Source organism: Excalfactoria chinensis, chromosome 2, assembly GCF_039878825.1.
Source record: "Excalfactoria chinensis isolate bCotChi1 chromosome 2, bCotChi1.hap2, whole genome shotgun sequence".
Classification (NCBI taxonomy): domain Eukaryota; kingdom Metazoa; phylum Chordata; class Aves; order Galliformes; family Phasianidae; genus Excalfactoria; species Excalfactoria chinensis.
In genome coordinates this window covers 51,465,943-51,482,695 of record NC_092826.1, presented here as the reverse complement: position 1 = coordinate 51,482,695, position 16,753 = coordinate 51,465,943, and the positions used below count along the sequence as shown (strand labels likewise).

The following is a 16,753-nucleotide window of genomic DNA, read 5'->3' as shown; positions in this document are numbered from 1 at the left end:
CAGAGATTTCTGAATCTGTAAGCTAAAAAGTAATCTATATTCATATATATATATATATATATATATATATATATATTTAGCTTTTTATTGTGATGGATCATTTATTTTCTTGTTCCATAAGAGAGAAATCCAAGACAAAGACACATAAATTTTATTCAGCGTTTAGTCATGATACAAATGTCTGCAATTTTCCAAGATAAAAAATACATGTTTTCCACAAATTAAGGAAACAAAGAAAATATATCAAGTTTATATTAAAATTAATATAAAGCCTGATCATATTACAAATTTGTATCTAGTTTACCCACTTTACACTCCTAATATGACTAGAAACCAAGATATATTCATTTCTTTAAAAGTAAAGTCACCACCTGCAATCTTGAACATTCCACCATTTTCATTCAAGTATAACACCATATACATGCTGTCAAAAAGATATCTGCAGTCAAAAAGCAATAATATCTTCACCTTCAAAAACAACTTGTGCTATTCTATCATTATTTCAAATGATTAGTGGCAGGAAGTCTGTTTTATATAATTGGAGGTGAGGGTGGAGTTAATATATTCCACCATTACTTAAACTTAATTTTGCAAGGACGTTATAAGATAGTATAAATCACACACACACACACACACACACACACACAAAAAAAAAAAAAAAAAAAAAAAAAAAAAAAAAAAAAAAAAAAAAATCAAATCATACCAGACAGAATGTTACTTATAAGCTGGGATAACATTACAACAGTGAACTCCCTTCTTTGGATGGGATGATAGCCAGCTTGGTTAGAGACGGTTGGGGGAAGATGACTTTACAGATCTACAATTTCTTAGAAAACACTACATGCACAAGAGAAACCCTGCTGAACTAACAAAGAAAGGTTAAGGACTAATGGTCAAGATAAATATTGTTCATTCTGAAGTCTAGCTGATAGAGATGCTTTAAGGTGTTTATTTTTTGTCCTTTTATGAGTGAAGAAGTACATCAACAAATGCACCTGTTCTATATAACTTCAACTAATCTGAAATAGATAAAGAAAAAAGATTCTTCCAAAGTAGTAGTAGTAAAAGTAGCAATAACAACAACAACAATCATAGAACTTGCTCTGAGTGGTTTCCAAAGTATTTAATAAGTAAGCTGATTAATCTCATTCTTTGTTTAGGTTAAAGCATAAAAAGTAAATAAAGTAGCAGTGTTTAGAAATAATGCTACAAGTCATGTAACTTACGTCGTGGGAAGCGGGGTGGGTTGTCATTAACATCAGTCAGAGTGACAGTTACAGATGTTGTTCCTGATAATCCACCATTTTGCCCAACCATGTCCTTTGCTTGAATAACTAGTAGGTATTGGTCTTTGGCTTCTCTATCCATATTCGGAAGGGCAGTTTTGATAATGCCTGCAGTAATACAAGCCATGTCAATTGTTGGAGAAGTAAATACATTATTGTGAAAACGGAGTTTGACCCTAAAAGGTAACAGCAGACCAATGACTGCAAAAAGGGAGGAAGTAACTTCAATGCTGACATCACAATAATTTACTAGGAAATGAACTGCTATACTACAAGCTTACTTTAAGTAGTCGCCAAAACCAACATGTTTTAGTTTGTAGTACATTCTCTGGGTCCATGACCATGTTCACTTCTCCCTGAACTATAGTTACTTGCATGACACTTCCTTGTCTGGAAGATATACTCTTCTGTGTTTGATTTCCCATTCTCTTATAGCTATGAAGAACAGAATATTCTGTACTCATTTTTAAGATTCCAAGTTCAAAATTATTTCACAATGTCTTGCATAGTCAATCATTTACCAATTAAGACTTACTAATATTGATATCACACCACACTTTGCATAAATATTAAATTATCTTGTTTCAGCAAATATTTGCTTAATAAATAACTATTTTGAAAGCAAGAATGTGATTAAGATGCCCTAATTTATTAAAGGAAATACTGTAATATCTGTAGTAATTTTTTATACATATCCATTTGATAGGCTGCATACAATTTGTAATTATTTGATTTGAAATGTAAACTTGGAGAAAGCTCCATGCTTCATTCTTTCAGTTCTGTTGATACAGATCAGAAAATAAATATTGCTTCTCAAAATGGGATGACTTTATGAATATTTCATGCCTGGCACATAGTAGAACTGCTAGCTCTGATTTCCAGAGAGGCAGCTACTTACTCCAGTAGCATTCAGTGTCAGCAGTAAAGGAAACATAAACAATCTAAATAAAGGAGAGGCACGTTGGGGCATATAACTCTTCATCTGATATTTGCTGAATGTTTAGTTACAGTTTTATTTCTTTCTTCCCTTCTGAATTCAGGACTTGCCATGGGCTGAAGCATTTACTTCACAGACTTTTGGCATTATTTCACTTATTTGACAAGACTTTTAAAAACACAATTAACATGCAATTTCATAAGTTTATTGTCTCTACATTACTTTACCTCGCCTGTTTGTTTTTCTATTACATTTAAATTGCCAGGCAATGCTAACCAACCATTTGGGAGCTAAATATCATGCATAAAGGAAATCTGAGTACAACATCAAAATGAAAATATACGCAAACATTTCAGTCACAATTCTTAAAGATTTCCATTTAGCAGAAACTACCATAATATTGCTCAGAGGCTGATTGCAGCCGTTGTGACAATGTATGTTGTACACATATAAGGAGAGAAAAAAAAAAGCATACTATACATCATATCTTTTGGAGAAAAAGAAAGTACTATGTATTCCTGTAGAGGATGAACTTTTTCATGAATATATGAATGTTTATAAACATATGAATGTATAAATATGTTAATATTTTGATACTACTTATTTCTGCAAGTTTAGGTGCTGTTAAATTGAGTGTGACCTTTCAGATATAACATTAGGATTCAGGTATGCTTCCCAGCAGTTCTTTTTGTTTCATTGGTTGATTTTTATATGACAAATAGGGTAATTATTTGGTTCCCCTTTTTCTGCAGTTTATTCATCTCTGAAATACAGATTATAATTTTTTCTCCATAGGCTGATATCAGACTGAATTAAGCAAACTGAAAACTATTTTTAACACTGTGAAAAATCATCAAGCCACATTATCATATTATTTATGTTGCAAAATACCTCTAGGATCACCAAGTCCAGCTACCAACCTCACCTACTGAGTCCAATCAGTAAACCACATTTCAGAGAGCCACTTCTTAAAAATCACAGTCTCTTAAATACTATCCGGGACAGGGACTCTACCACCTCCCTGGACAGCCTATTCCAATGTTTGATCACATGAAGAAATTCTTCCTGATACCCAATCTAGATCTCCCCTGGTATAACTTCACTATATAGTGAAGAATTGCAGGTCACAGAGGGACCTGGATAGACTCGATCAATGGGCCAAGGTTAATAGCATGAGTTTCCTTAAGGCTAAGTGTCAAGTCCTGCATTTTGGTCACAGCAACCCCAGGCAACCCTACAGACTTGGGGAGGTGTGGCTGGAAAGCTGCTTGACAGAAAGGGACCTTGGTGTGCTGATGGACAGTCAGCTGAATATGAGCCAGCAGTGTGCCCAGGTGGCCAAAAGGACCAATGGCATCCTGGCTTGTATCAGGAATGGTGTGGGGAGCAGGACTAGGGAAGTCATCCTGCCCCTGTACTTGGCATTGGTGAGGCCTCACCTCTAGTACTGTGTTCAGTTTTGGGCACCTCAGCACAGGAAAGACATGGAGGAACTGGAGCAGGTCCAGAGAAGGGCAACGAGGCTCGTGAAGGGCTTGGAGAATCAGCCCTATGAGGAGAGGCTAAGGAAGCTGGGGCTGTTTAGTCTGGGGATAAGGAGGCTGAGGGGAGACCTTATGGCCCTCTTCCAGTACCTGAAAGGTGCTTACAGTGAGAGTGGGGCAAGTCTCTTGTCACTGGTGACAAGTGACAGGACAAGGGGAAATGGCCTTAAGTTGCGCCAGGGCAAGTTTAAGTTGGATGTTAGGAAACACTTCTTTATAGAAAGGGTAGTCAAGTACTGGAATAGGCTCCCCAGGGAGGTGGTTGCATGGCCCTCCCTAGATGTGTTTAAGAGCCATTTGGATGTGGTGCTCAGGGATATGATTTAGCAGAGGGTTGTTAGAGTTAGGGTACTATGGTTAGGCTGCGGTTGGACCTGATGATCTTCAGGGTCTTTTCCAGCCTGGGTAATTCTATGATTCTGATTCTAAGATTCACTTGTCACTGGGAAAAGAGACCCATGTTTTCCTTGCTGCAACTTTCTTTTATTTAATTATAGAGAGGGATGAGTTCTCCCCTCAGCTTCTTGTTCTCCAAACAAAACACCCCCAGTTACCTCCGTTGTTCCTTAAATGTCATGTTTTCTAGTCCTTTTACCAACTTTGATGCTCTTGTCTGCATGTGCTTGAGCAACTGAAAGTCCTTTTTTATAATGAGGGGTTCAAAACAGAACAAAAATATACAGGAAGGACAATATTTGTTAAAACAGAGGAATAAAAATAAAGACTGCATTTTACTGTGGCTAACAATATTCACAATATTTATGAAAATAATTTTTAAAAAATGTTTAAAAAAAAAGTTTTGAAAGTAGCAGCAAAATGGTGTGTCAAGTGAGAATGGGAAGCACAGTGCTTTTATGTTCAAACATGAGGAAAAGATATATTTTCAACAACAAAATTCTATTTTAAAAAGTAAAATGAAGAGACAGTCATGGCATAAATCTATACTGTAGGAAATCTGATGAGAAGATGATATTTGTATATTTCCAGAACAATCTGAAAGTAAAACCTATTCACAGCATCTTGAATTTATTATTGTCTTGAAATACTTCAATAGACAGTATGTCAGGGAGATAGAAGATTGACAAGGAGATACAAATTTCCATTCCAAAATTGAAAGGTTATCACATAGCTCAGTTGTGTAGCTTTTATAATCTATTCAGAAATAGAAAAGATCAACAAAACTCTAATATATTCAATTAACTAAGGGACTGCACTAATAAGTTCCTAGTATGTTTTAATGCACATTTTCTACTTTCTCAACATTACAGTAAAGAGAATTTATAGAAAATTACCTGTCTTTGGTTCCACAGAAAAGTAAGGTTGTCCTTGCAATATGCTGTAAACCACCCGGGCACTATTGCCGTAAGTAGGATCATCTGCATCAGTGGCTGTAACTTGCACCACAGAGGTACCTGCAAATGTTTAAGAAACTATTGTACATATAAGATCCACAGATCCAAACTATATTCAACATACAGTGACAATGTACAACTGGAACAGCGTGATGAGTGTGAGATGTCTTTTTCATAACTTGTCATTTTTTCTGCTATTCTGGATACAAAGTAAGGTCCTATCTGTAAACCAGTATCAGGTATTAGAGAATTTGGACTTCCCAAATATTCTCAGTCTTTGACTCACAGCAATAAAGCCCATATCACTCAGCAGTTCACTTCAGAAATAAAGAACTTAGTTAGTGGAGAATATGTGAGAGCAACTAAACATATCCTCAATGATGACAAGGTCTGAAATATGTCTAAGTATTAAATATAGTGACAATTTCCCTTTGAAGTCAACATAGTAAAATTATAACATATAAGCAGCTAGAGATTCAAATGTAACACATATATCTGCATTATATCTTTTGATACTAGACACATATATATAAATTAATTTTATCCTACAAAATTAGTCAAACATTTATACAAGACAAAGCTAAAGAGTTTATACTTCAGATAAGACAGACCACGAACATCTGAGAGTTCCCTCTAAATTCCTTTAAAAGCTATTCACTTTACACTGGGTCTGCAATGTTTTAGTACCATTTGTGGTAATCGTCTGCCATGTAATTTGTCTACAAGAAATATCTGTATGTTAATAGGAATTAGTAAGAAAAGATGTTTAGCTGCTTAGCAAGAGGTGTACATTTCTGATAATCTTGTTCAACATTCACCATCCACCTCCTGTTTGTCATATTCTCCATGTTGGTTCCTTTTTTTTCTTTCTCTGCACTGCTTCCATGATGAATGCTGAGAGCAGGATAAAAAAGCACTTGGGAGCCAGGGCCTTGGCCGTGGTCACCACCTTTTGATAGGCAGAAAAGATTATTATTTCTCACTGGCAGATTGTCTGGAACAATGAGACCTTCCACTCAACACTTTAGGGAACCATTTGGAGGTTAAGTTGCAAATTAATATTGTCGCAATTTGGCAGATGCCCAGTTTAGGTCTTCAGCAGAGGATCAAATTCCCTGTTAAACAGGATTTAGTCAAAAGATTGGAGAGCAGTATTAGTCACAGAGAGTGTAAATTTTCCAACTGAACACATTTTTTTTTTTTTTTTTTTTTTTTTTTTTTACATGAATATGAGAGTAACAAACCCAGAAATTACTCTTTAAAAAGAAACTGCACTAAGAAGTGATCAGGGTGAATTTAACACAAGTTGCACCCTGGTTTGTTTTATTTGGAAATATTCAGGAAAGTTTTGGAGAAAAATTCTTAAATCTTTCATGTCTGACATAGCATGTGCATTATCTATTTTCCTCATCTTTTCTGTCCTAAGGTAAGTATAGAATTGTAAACGGGTTTTGGGATCAAGCTGAAGGTTTGGAAAACGAGAGGAATAAATGAGGCTCTTTATAAAATGGTACAGATAACAAAGGATGAGACCTGCTGGGATGAATTCTGACCAAAAGTCATCCTTCATACGTTAACTTTATTCATTTCACTTATGACCTAACTAACCCACATGTCTGACCTCTTTTCCTACAGTATCAATGACAAAGTATTATGATTGCAGTTCTGTCTCAAATTCTATTTTTCTCTCTTGTGGACTGTAATATTTTTGGACAGAGAAGGTTACTCTCCACCTGAAATTTACATAGATGGGAAGTTTAAAAAGAAAGCTGTTAGTCAATCCATCAAGTCATTTATCTCTTACAGGACTTAAAATACATCAATTTTATGTTCACAAATAACTAAGAGTTTTGATTCAGTATATCAAACTGATTTTACTTATTTCTTCATAATATAATTTCATACTGAGATATATTTTAAACATTCCTGTCTCTCAAGCTTGAGTAGAAGGATATCATAATGACTATTTGACACCTTGTACTCCATGAGAAAGCTAGGCTTAACACATTACAGAGTGTCTAAGTCCTGCCAGTGAACCTTACCATGTCTGCAAATACTGGGAAAAGCATTTATAAACCTCCTTGCTTTTGCCTCTTTTAAGAATTTCAGACCAACACAAGATCAAAGCAATTAATGCTCTACAGTCTCAACACACAAACTTTGGAAATCCTGCAAGCTTAGAAGAGCTTGTTTACTGTAAAAATCTACTGATGTAGCAAAGACTTTACCATTTGTGAGATGCATTAAAGTCAGTATCTGAATCAAATTGGCTCTCTCTTAAACTGAAGATTTGCCAAATCAAACACATATATCCTCTAGAAACAAAAACAAACAAACAAGCAAACAAACAAACAAACAAAAAAAATTAGGCAGAAATTCTAACTCCAAATCTTACTGCACTCATCCTACTTGATTGTATTTAGCAACTAGAAAATGATCACACTTATCTACTTCCTTTGTTCTCAATACTTTTTCCCAAATCTCACAGAAGAGAAAGATTATTTAGAACAGCTACTATTATTATTATTTCTTTTCACTCGAAAACTTTGAGTTTTTGGAAGTTCTTTATTTAGTTAGAGATTCTTGCACAAAATATTTTTAAAAAGAATATGCAAGCTAAGATGGGGTGTTTTAACTATGTGAATAAACCTACATGAAGGAAATCTGTTGCAAAGAAACGTATGGACATAAAGGTCAACAATAAAGATTTCCAGATTTTCCCAGAGGAAGAGGATATCTCTTGAAGAATAAGCATTCCTCCAGAGGATCATCATTGCAAAACAGAGATGTCCTAATTTTTCTAGTAATAGAAATAGTAATTCAAATTTTTATTTTCTTTAAAGAAAGCATAACCAAGAAAACTGTACAGATACTATTGATAGTAAATTTATGGATTGAGGAAAAATGGTCAATTACATCATATTTCCAAATACAAAATAATTTTTCAAAAGGATAGTTCATATTCCATCCATTACATTGTATTCTTCTTTACTGCTGGATATTTTCCTTGACCTTACAACACAGGCAGTCATCTATCATGCATGTGTCCAACCTTAAGACTCGGAGGTACCATTTGACAGTCTGCATACCTTCTCTCCATCCAACAGTCTGTGATCCAGTACAACTTGTTTACTGCAGCATTCCTCTCAGCCCTGGGCTGAGGTGTAAACAGAACACAAACCCTACCTTGAACTTACATTAATAAACATTTGGTGGACAAGAAGTAGGACATGAGCCAGCAGTGTGTGCTTGCAGCCCAGAAGGGCGATCGTGTTCTGGGCTGCATTAAGAAAGGGAAGGCCAGCAGGGAGAGGGAGGTGACTATCCCCCTCTACTCTACTCTTGTGAGGAACCATCTGGAATACTACATCCAGGCCTGCATTATGGGAAGAACATAGAGCAGGCCAAAAAGATAAACAGGAATGATTCACTGAATCATTTCATTTATTTATTTTTACTAATGATTGCTAATAACAAACTGACTTTTTAGTGGCTGGCATACATTTCCATCTTTCCAGAATGCCTAAGCTGTCATTTTTAACCTAAACTTTAACACATACTAATAGATAACAAAGAATCACAATTATCTAAGAACCTGAACTATTTCAGTTCTGATATTAGGGCAAAAGAAAGGGAAAACTTTTGGAGAGGGCAAAAGAAAGGGAAAACTTTTGGAGAGGACCTCTAATTTAGAATTTAGAATGATATTTGTACTTTAACTTACTTAAGTCAAGATACAGTGATTTTTTGGACATGGTACAGTTATTGACCTTTTTTTTTTTTTTTTTTTTTTTTTTTTTTTTTTTTTTTTTTTTTTTTTTTATGTGGACAAATAAAGGCAAGATAAGAGTGTTGTTCATTTTATTTTGAGTTAGCAATTCCTCAAATGGATTGGTTTTAAATCTCTGAGTTTATAGTTTTAGAAACTTCTGCATACAGCTTTTAAAAAACCTTGTTATTACAGTGTGTGATGTATGATCAAAGTTTTAAATAGGTCTGTATAAGAAATATGTGTGTAACTTTGGTTTTTAACATTTAAGGGAAAATCAACTTGCCAACTTTTGAAACGCTAATATTTGAAATTACATACTCCCTTAAAATTTAATTGTAACCACATTAACAAATTAAATACAGGTGTTTAAAGACAGCCAGTTAGTAAAGACATATTGACTAATAGAAGTCAGTGATGTATAGTGCTCAAAACACTTCTATGTTGTGTCCACATTTCTGAGTGATATTAGCTACTACTAGAAGTAATAAACACCATTAATATGAAGGCATCCATAATACCTCCTTAATACCTACATGCAGTAGCCCAGCCATGTTTTGATCTACACCCTTTGTCATTTCTATGCTTCAGCCTCTGGCATTCACTCAGATCTCATGCAATTATACCTATAAATCCTTTCCACTCTAGAAGCACAAAACAGGGGACAGGATTGACTTTGAGGCAGACTTATGCTCATTACTTCCTCCTCTTCCCCCATAGCCTCTTCAGTCTTTCTTTACTCATGGATAAAGCCCAAGTGAGATAAACAGAAACAGATGTTGTTTGTGAATATAGAGCATCACAGTCCACTAGACACTGGTACCAAAGACTTAAGTATGATGTAAAGGATTTTCTTTCCTTTATCTTCCTTTTCCTTTTCCTTTTCCTTTTTTCTTTTCTTCTCCTCTCCTCTCCTCTCCTCTCCTCTCCTCTCCTCTCCTCTCCTCTCCTCTCCTCTCCTCTCCTCTCCTCTCCTCTCCTCTCCTCTCCTCTCCTCTCCTCTCCTCTCCTCTCCTCTCCTCTCCTCTCCTCTCCTCTCCTCTCCTCTCCTCTCCTCTCCTTTTTTTTTTTTTCTTTCTTTGTTTTACATAAATATTTTTCAATCCACTTCTATCAGGTATAATATTTGAAGCAAGAAAGACAGATACTCCTCCTGTTGAGTGATAAGTAGAGCTGCTCATATGTGTGGAGAGTCTAGAAAATGTCATAAAGACAAAGCTATGTTTGGTATTGAAATTGTATTTCCAGTTATTATCAAGACAAGTTAGTTTTGTATATAACATCACAGGGACTCTACTCTTTTAAGTATAATTTGCAATCTTTTTGTATATGTATCTGTGTGTAATATAATATTGTCAGGTTTTTTTTTTAAGCGAAAGGAATTAAAAAAACAAAAAACAAAAAGCAAACAAAAAAATCAACTCCAAAGATCTTTAGAAAATACGTTTCTTTTAGGTTCTTGCTAAATTCTGTAATAAAGAGTTTACTCTCTTGTGGATAATCAATATAATTGGACCTGAGCCAAACATAATTTGAACCTGACCTGGGTCATTTCAAATAATAATAGAAAATAATAGAAATAATATTTCTATTTCTATTTCTAATAATATAATATATATAATATTTCTATTCTTTTCTAATAATATAAAAGATTGGCTTCAATTAGCCTTAGATAGTATCTTAAAATATTTGTGAAATGTAATACAGAATCATTTTACTTCCACAACCACCCTTTCGGTTAAAGGTTATGGTTCTCCAACCTTTATGATTAATTTGGGTTTACAGTCCTGTGATCTCTTTCTTTTTGTTTAATATCCAATTAAAAATCCTTGTCAATGATATAATTTCATACTAAATAAAAGATAATTTCTCCTTAATATTTCATGAATGCTCTAGGTGGTTAATTATAAATTGTGTTATATGAATAAACTATGAATCTATGTGACTACATGAGTCAACTGCCGCACAAGAACTTCACGGTAATCCCTAATTCGGTAATCAGTAGTTGTGTGATACAAAGAGTAAAGTTGTTCAAAATGTAGTGTTCATCTGCTAAGATGAAACTGTCCTTAGTCAACACAGATTTAGATGATGCACAGTTACAATTAACAATAATTTTGCAGTGTTCCATCTAAGCTGAATATATATTTGATACTGCAGTGCACATGGGACAGACTTTCTTTCAGTCATTTATACAGTACAGATTTAGCAAAATGTGCAAAACTAGATCCTTTAAAGACAGTGTCCTTGTGTTCTGCATTGCAGACTATGTACGTTAGGGCATGGATCTGTGCATGTAGGTAAACCTCAGATTTTTATAGGAATTTGTCATACATCAGAATATTTGTACAAGAGAAGAAAGAGTTAACTCATCCAAGAAGGATATGTAGAAATATTATTCCTTAGAGAGCTAAACAAAGCTGTAAAATACTAATTATTCATATATTCTACAGCTCAGTTAATCTAATCCTAAAATAAAACATAAATTAATATTTACAACATATTTTTCAAGTGCTGAACATTTACGTTTTAATTTCATATATCTGATTGTCTTTATTTTTCCCAAGTGCTGAAGGAATTTCTCAGGAATATAAAAACTTCATTTTGTCCCTGATCTTTCTCAAAACCTGTGGTGTCTATCCTTCTTTCCAGGGTCACCACTACTTCTTCAGACATCCACATTGTATTTCAGTAACAATGAACAACTGTGAACTATCAATGAGAGAAAGTATCAAATTTTCACTGTTTAGTAATATAAATAAATAGAAAAGTCATTGGCACTGCTTTACTTATATTCTATTGGCTCCTAAAGTGAGAATTGGGTGTAAAATGTAATGATTGCTCCAGAGTGCACAGGCATGGGAGAACATTTTTAGCTCTCTAGATCTAATTTAGAGGCCCTGTTTAGTATGCAAAAAATGCAAGAAATGGAGTTGAGGACACCATAGCAAATTCAGCTTTACCTAAGAGTATCAAGTTTTTGTATGGTCTAAAATCAGTCAGACATTCCTAATTGCAATCACCATTAAACTTTCTCAACCTGAAGATCAAGAACCTGAGGTCATACATTTATTTATAACTTCAAGTTAAAATAAAACTCAAAATGTCTCTTCCCTGGACTGAGTCAGACATCTTTTGATGGGACACTAGCACCTACCAACAAATAACAATTTCCTTTCTTTAAAATGAAGAAATGGTGGCCTTTATGTTGAAATTCTTCCCTAATTTGAATTTAGGAATAAAAGCTTCTGAGAGGGTTTGAAGCTTCTACCAGCCATTTTTCTCTGATTCCACTGGAATACTATCAACTATCTTCATCTGTAGCCCAGTGTTTTCCACTTGTATATTCTTTGCAGAGAGCTAGATCTCAGCACTGGGAAAGATTCACAGTAAACTGTTAACAGTATGTACAAAACTTACAAAAATATTATGTACTAGCAGGAATTTGAAGAGTTTGTTAAGAATGGACTTAATCTGAATACAATGATATATTATCACCTCTGAATAACATACTATAGTGTGAAATTTATTATTGTTAATGAGAATTATAAAGTAAAGCCTCTGGGCACTGGAATGGGAAATACATCATAAAATGCTTAACTGCATCCCTACATAGCTATTCGAGTTTCACAAAACTTTGAAAGGGATAAATACTTAATCTAGCATGTTATTTCCAGTTAAGTCTTGAAATATCTAACTGTTACAGGTGGCTCATAGATAATTAAGTAGCTTAGTGTGATACAGTGAAAAATAATGAAATTTTTAAAAGGCAGTAGTAAAAAGTTTCCCAAAGCACCAACAGTCTATTTTGCACTTACCCACAGGAGACATCTCAGGAACTCCAGCAGTGTAAGGACCATCCAGAAATTTTGGCTCATTGTCATTGATGTCCTGAATCTTAATGACGAACTCAGACTCTGGTTCCACGGGTTTATTAGTCAGCCTATCTAGTGCTTGTGCTCGGAGTGTGTAGTAGGCCTGCTCTTCTCGATCCAGCCTCTTTGTAGCGTGAATATCCCCTGTGTTCTCATCAATAATGAAAATGGAACTTGCCCCTTCGCCTGACAAGATGTATTTGATGGAACCATCTCCTTTATCAACATCAGAGTGAAGCTGGTGAAAAATTGATGAGAGATGAGATTAACTTCCGAGAGAGTCAGTGGCATGGAGATATGTAAAAATAATTATGTCAAGCAGTAGTACATGAAATTTTATTGTTCTTGGAAAGATAAGCTGAATGTTTATTGTGCACAGCTCACGAGGGACCATTTGAAACTGTCAGCTTGCTCTTCTGAGCAAAATGATTTCGCTCTTTTCTATAAACATTTCATTTTCAAATACATTTTATATTGCCTAATAGGTTTCTTGTATCAGAATTTTACACAACCATGCACATACAAATCTATTAACACATTATTAACATAGATTTTACTCACACCTAAGTGTAATTTTTGGTTGTCAGGTGCCCTACTAAAGGGTGTGACTTCAAATGAAAGTCGCTATAAACTTGATGTTAGTGTTTGCTCCTGTGTCTGTACGGGAAATTACATACTGTTTTCCCCATTGTATAGTTCATACAATCAGAATAGAATGGCCAGTGTTTCGGTTTCTCACTACTATGTAGTAGAACAATAACTGCACTTCCATATATTCTTCATTGCCATACAACTTAAGAATAATACAGAGTATGAGAGAGACTAAGAAATGTCCTAATGCTGTCTTAACTACAGCATCAAATGCCAGGTGTAGTTTCTGTGGAAAATTTGCAGCAGACTCAGAAGAAAGGTATTTCATTAGGTCAAAATGTATCTTTGACTGGAAAAGCAAAATAGGTTTACAGAACAAAGCTTTCTTCCTCATTCTGCAAGCTCTTTTAAGTCACAAAGATTCCACATTTTTTGTAGCTCTTTTTTCTCTACCGAGCCACACTTTCCTGTTGCAGAATCCAGTTATACAAACCTCATTATTTTCAGACATGTATTAGCAACAACAAGTGCCCCATGATACTTTTTAGTTAGCTAAAGAGACAGAATTATTTGTAAATAACTGAAGACAACATTCTTTTATATTTTCATTTTGCTCTTTCTCCATATGGTGAGTTTGTAGTTAAATTTACTATCCCCATTATTACAAAGTCCTTTTATTTATATTTTTATTTTTTTTTTCTTCCTCAGTTGGAATGTTGGAATTATCATTGAAAGAGAAATCATTTCCAAAGAACACTTGCAAAAAATTGGTATCTTGAGCATAACTTTGCACAGCTGCAAGGCTTTTCCCTGTATATAAGAAGGAGAGAATTGGTGACCAATTCTGAATTTTTCAGATGGATAAAAAATCTGTCTATTTCCTACACATTAGCTCAATTACACTGTTATTATATCGCATAGTTTTGCAATTGCAGGGTACTCCATCTTGCTTTAAAGATAGAAAATGAATCTGAGCTTTGGACTGGATCGAGAAAACAGTACTAGGGTGCTTCAAGCAGATTAGTGTACATTATTTCAAAATGTAGCTTATCCCATTTTGTCTGCTATGGAACTCCTCAGATACTTAAAGAAGTCTGGGAATGCTTTGGTGCATTTTCTCAAACCTTTAAATTCTTGTTTCTCAGCACACTCAAGATCAGTTAATGCTGACACTGTGAGCAGATCAAGAGAAAATATATTTCACTCCCAGCTTCTTTGAACATCCACAGAACTGCCTATAATATTGAATTAACTTGATAAATTATACCACTGATTATCTCACAGATCTGGCAGCAGTGGCTCTTGGTAGTTTTTCAGACCTGACTGGAAGAAGCAACCATTTATTTATTTATTTATTTTTGCAACAGAACAATGGTGTGTGAGAATACGAATCTATTCCGCTTGTATTTCTCTTTTTCCTATGTTGTGTTTCAAGGTTTTTCTATGATGTACACAACATCATATTACTCAAGAACAGAAGCCATGAGGTACATAGATTCATTGTTTTTATCTCCTTGAAGAGAGTCAGTGTTTTTCCATATCTCATATTCTAGCAGAGCATCGGTCTTTTTGTGATGCGTTTCCTGTAAAAATAATTCCTCATTTTATGGCATAGCTAAAGATATGCTAGATGAGAGAAAGAGCAGATGATACGAGCATACTCAGCTGTTTATCAGGTAAAGCAGATGCTTGCACATTAGAGATGTGCAAGTAGATTCTTCAGGCAGAGATGGGAACTGAATCTACATCTCAACTTGCAGAGAGTAATATTAGCTCTCTCTCCTGAGGATGAAACCTCATGTGTCAGCACACCAGACTGTAGCCCTCACATCTGGATTTCATGCTGTACATCTGCACAGCCTCCTTTTCACCTTGTATTTAGATCAAGACACCCAGACTAAAATTTTAGCAGGATTGCAAAAGAAAAGAGACCTTCAGAGGAGAGTCTAGAACTATAAATCCTCAAAGATGCACCAAGACTTTCACATACTAGAGAAAAAAGAAAAATAGTAGTTCCAGAATTTCCCATTTGCTCATGTAGTAACTGTCTGATTAACACATTGTATTTGAAGGAGGTCCACTCTGAAGGCCATGAATCTTCAGGAGGGTTACACTACAGTGGCTCATGCTCTAAAGCAGCACACTGAACAAAAGCCACTTTTTGAAACCATGCCTTAGTAGAAAACTGCTACTGCACTGCTGGTGCAAGGGTCTGGAGGGCAAAATGTATGACTGGTTTGCTCAGCACAGAGCAGAGGAAGCTGAAGGGAGGCCTGATGGTGGCTGCAGCTCTTCACAAGGGGAGTGGAAGGACAGAGTTGATCTCTGCTCACTAGTGACAGCAGCAAGACCTGAGAGAATAGCACAGGGCTGTCTCAGGGGAAGGTCAGGTTGGTGTTAGGAAAAGGTTCTGCACCAGAGGGTGGTTGGGACTTGGAACAGGTTGACAGGGTAGTGGTAACAGCCCCAAGCTGCCAGAGTTCAAAGAATGTCTGGACACAATACTCACAGACACAGACAGGGTGTACCTGTGTGGAGCCAAGAGTAGCACTTAATGACCCTAGCTTTTTTCAACTCTGAATATTTTTTGATTCTGTGATTTCACCTCTGCTACCACCAATGTGACTTCAAATTACCACACTTCAAGCTACATAAATTAATATTCTCATCTTCATTATAAATAATATTCATTGTAAATTGTCTTTGAGAGGGGTTTTTGCTCTTTTGTTGTTGTTGTTGTTGTTGTTTGTTTGTCTTGCTATAAATAAGTATATTTAAGATTGAAACCTGGGATTAGGTACATATTCTTATTTGTTCCCATGATTGTTCTGGCACTAGCTATAGAGAATGATATTATTCCCCAGGACAGTTGCACTTCACAGAATATCTCCATAAGGAAGGCTGTGCCATCTACTATCTTGTCTATTACTCTTATCACTTTCTACAAAGAGATTCCTTTAGGAGACAAAAGTGCAGCTCATTCTTTAGCTGCGTACAGAAACACTGACTTCAGATACAGAGAGGAGAAAGAAAAACTGCTTCAAATTCTTGTTTCAAGAGACATGAAAGATTAAAAGATTTGATAAGTAAATCTCATCCGATCTCATTCTGTAATATCCTAGAAAAAAAATTATTTCAGAAGAAGTTTCCAAAAAAAAATATTATTTTCTTATCTTTGTGCCCTTCACAAGAACCCCTAAGAAGATGTAAGTCTGGCTCACGTATGTTCATTTCTCATGCCACTTTCTGAAGGGGCAGTGCTATATATAAAACGTTTGCATACTTACAATTTATTTCATTAATTTCCACCTCCACAACATTATCCATGATAGCTACTGTCTAGTTTACCTTGGCTACCAACTGAACTTATCCCTAATATGCAAGTCATTATGTAATTAT

The 16,753-nt window shown here is 35.2% G+C and overlaps 1 protein-coding gene across 2 annotated transcripts in view; it reads right to left on the bottom strand.

Annotated features, from left to right (window-relative positions):
- The window catches only part of CDH7 (cadherin 7), a 90,073-nt gene that overhangs the window by 38,727 nt on the left and 34,593 nt on the right, over positions 1 to 16,753 (bottom strand). For both annotated transcript variants that reach the window (XM_072328487.1, XM_072328488.1), the window contains exons 3-5: positions 12,707 to 13,001; positions 5,060 to 5,179; positions 1,227 to 1,394 (exon numbers count right to left, since the gene is read on the bottom strand). In XM_072328487.1, coding sequence (XP_072184588.1) covers positions 1,227 to 1,394; positions 5,060 to 5,179; positions 12,707 to 13,001 — 583 coding nt within the window. The remainder of the gene's footprint in view (positions 1 to 1,226; positions 1,395 to 5,059; positions 5,180 to 12,706; positions 13,002 to 16,753) is intronic.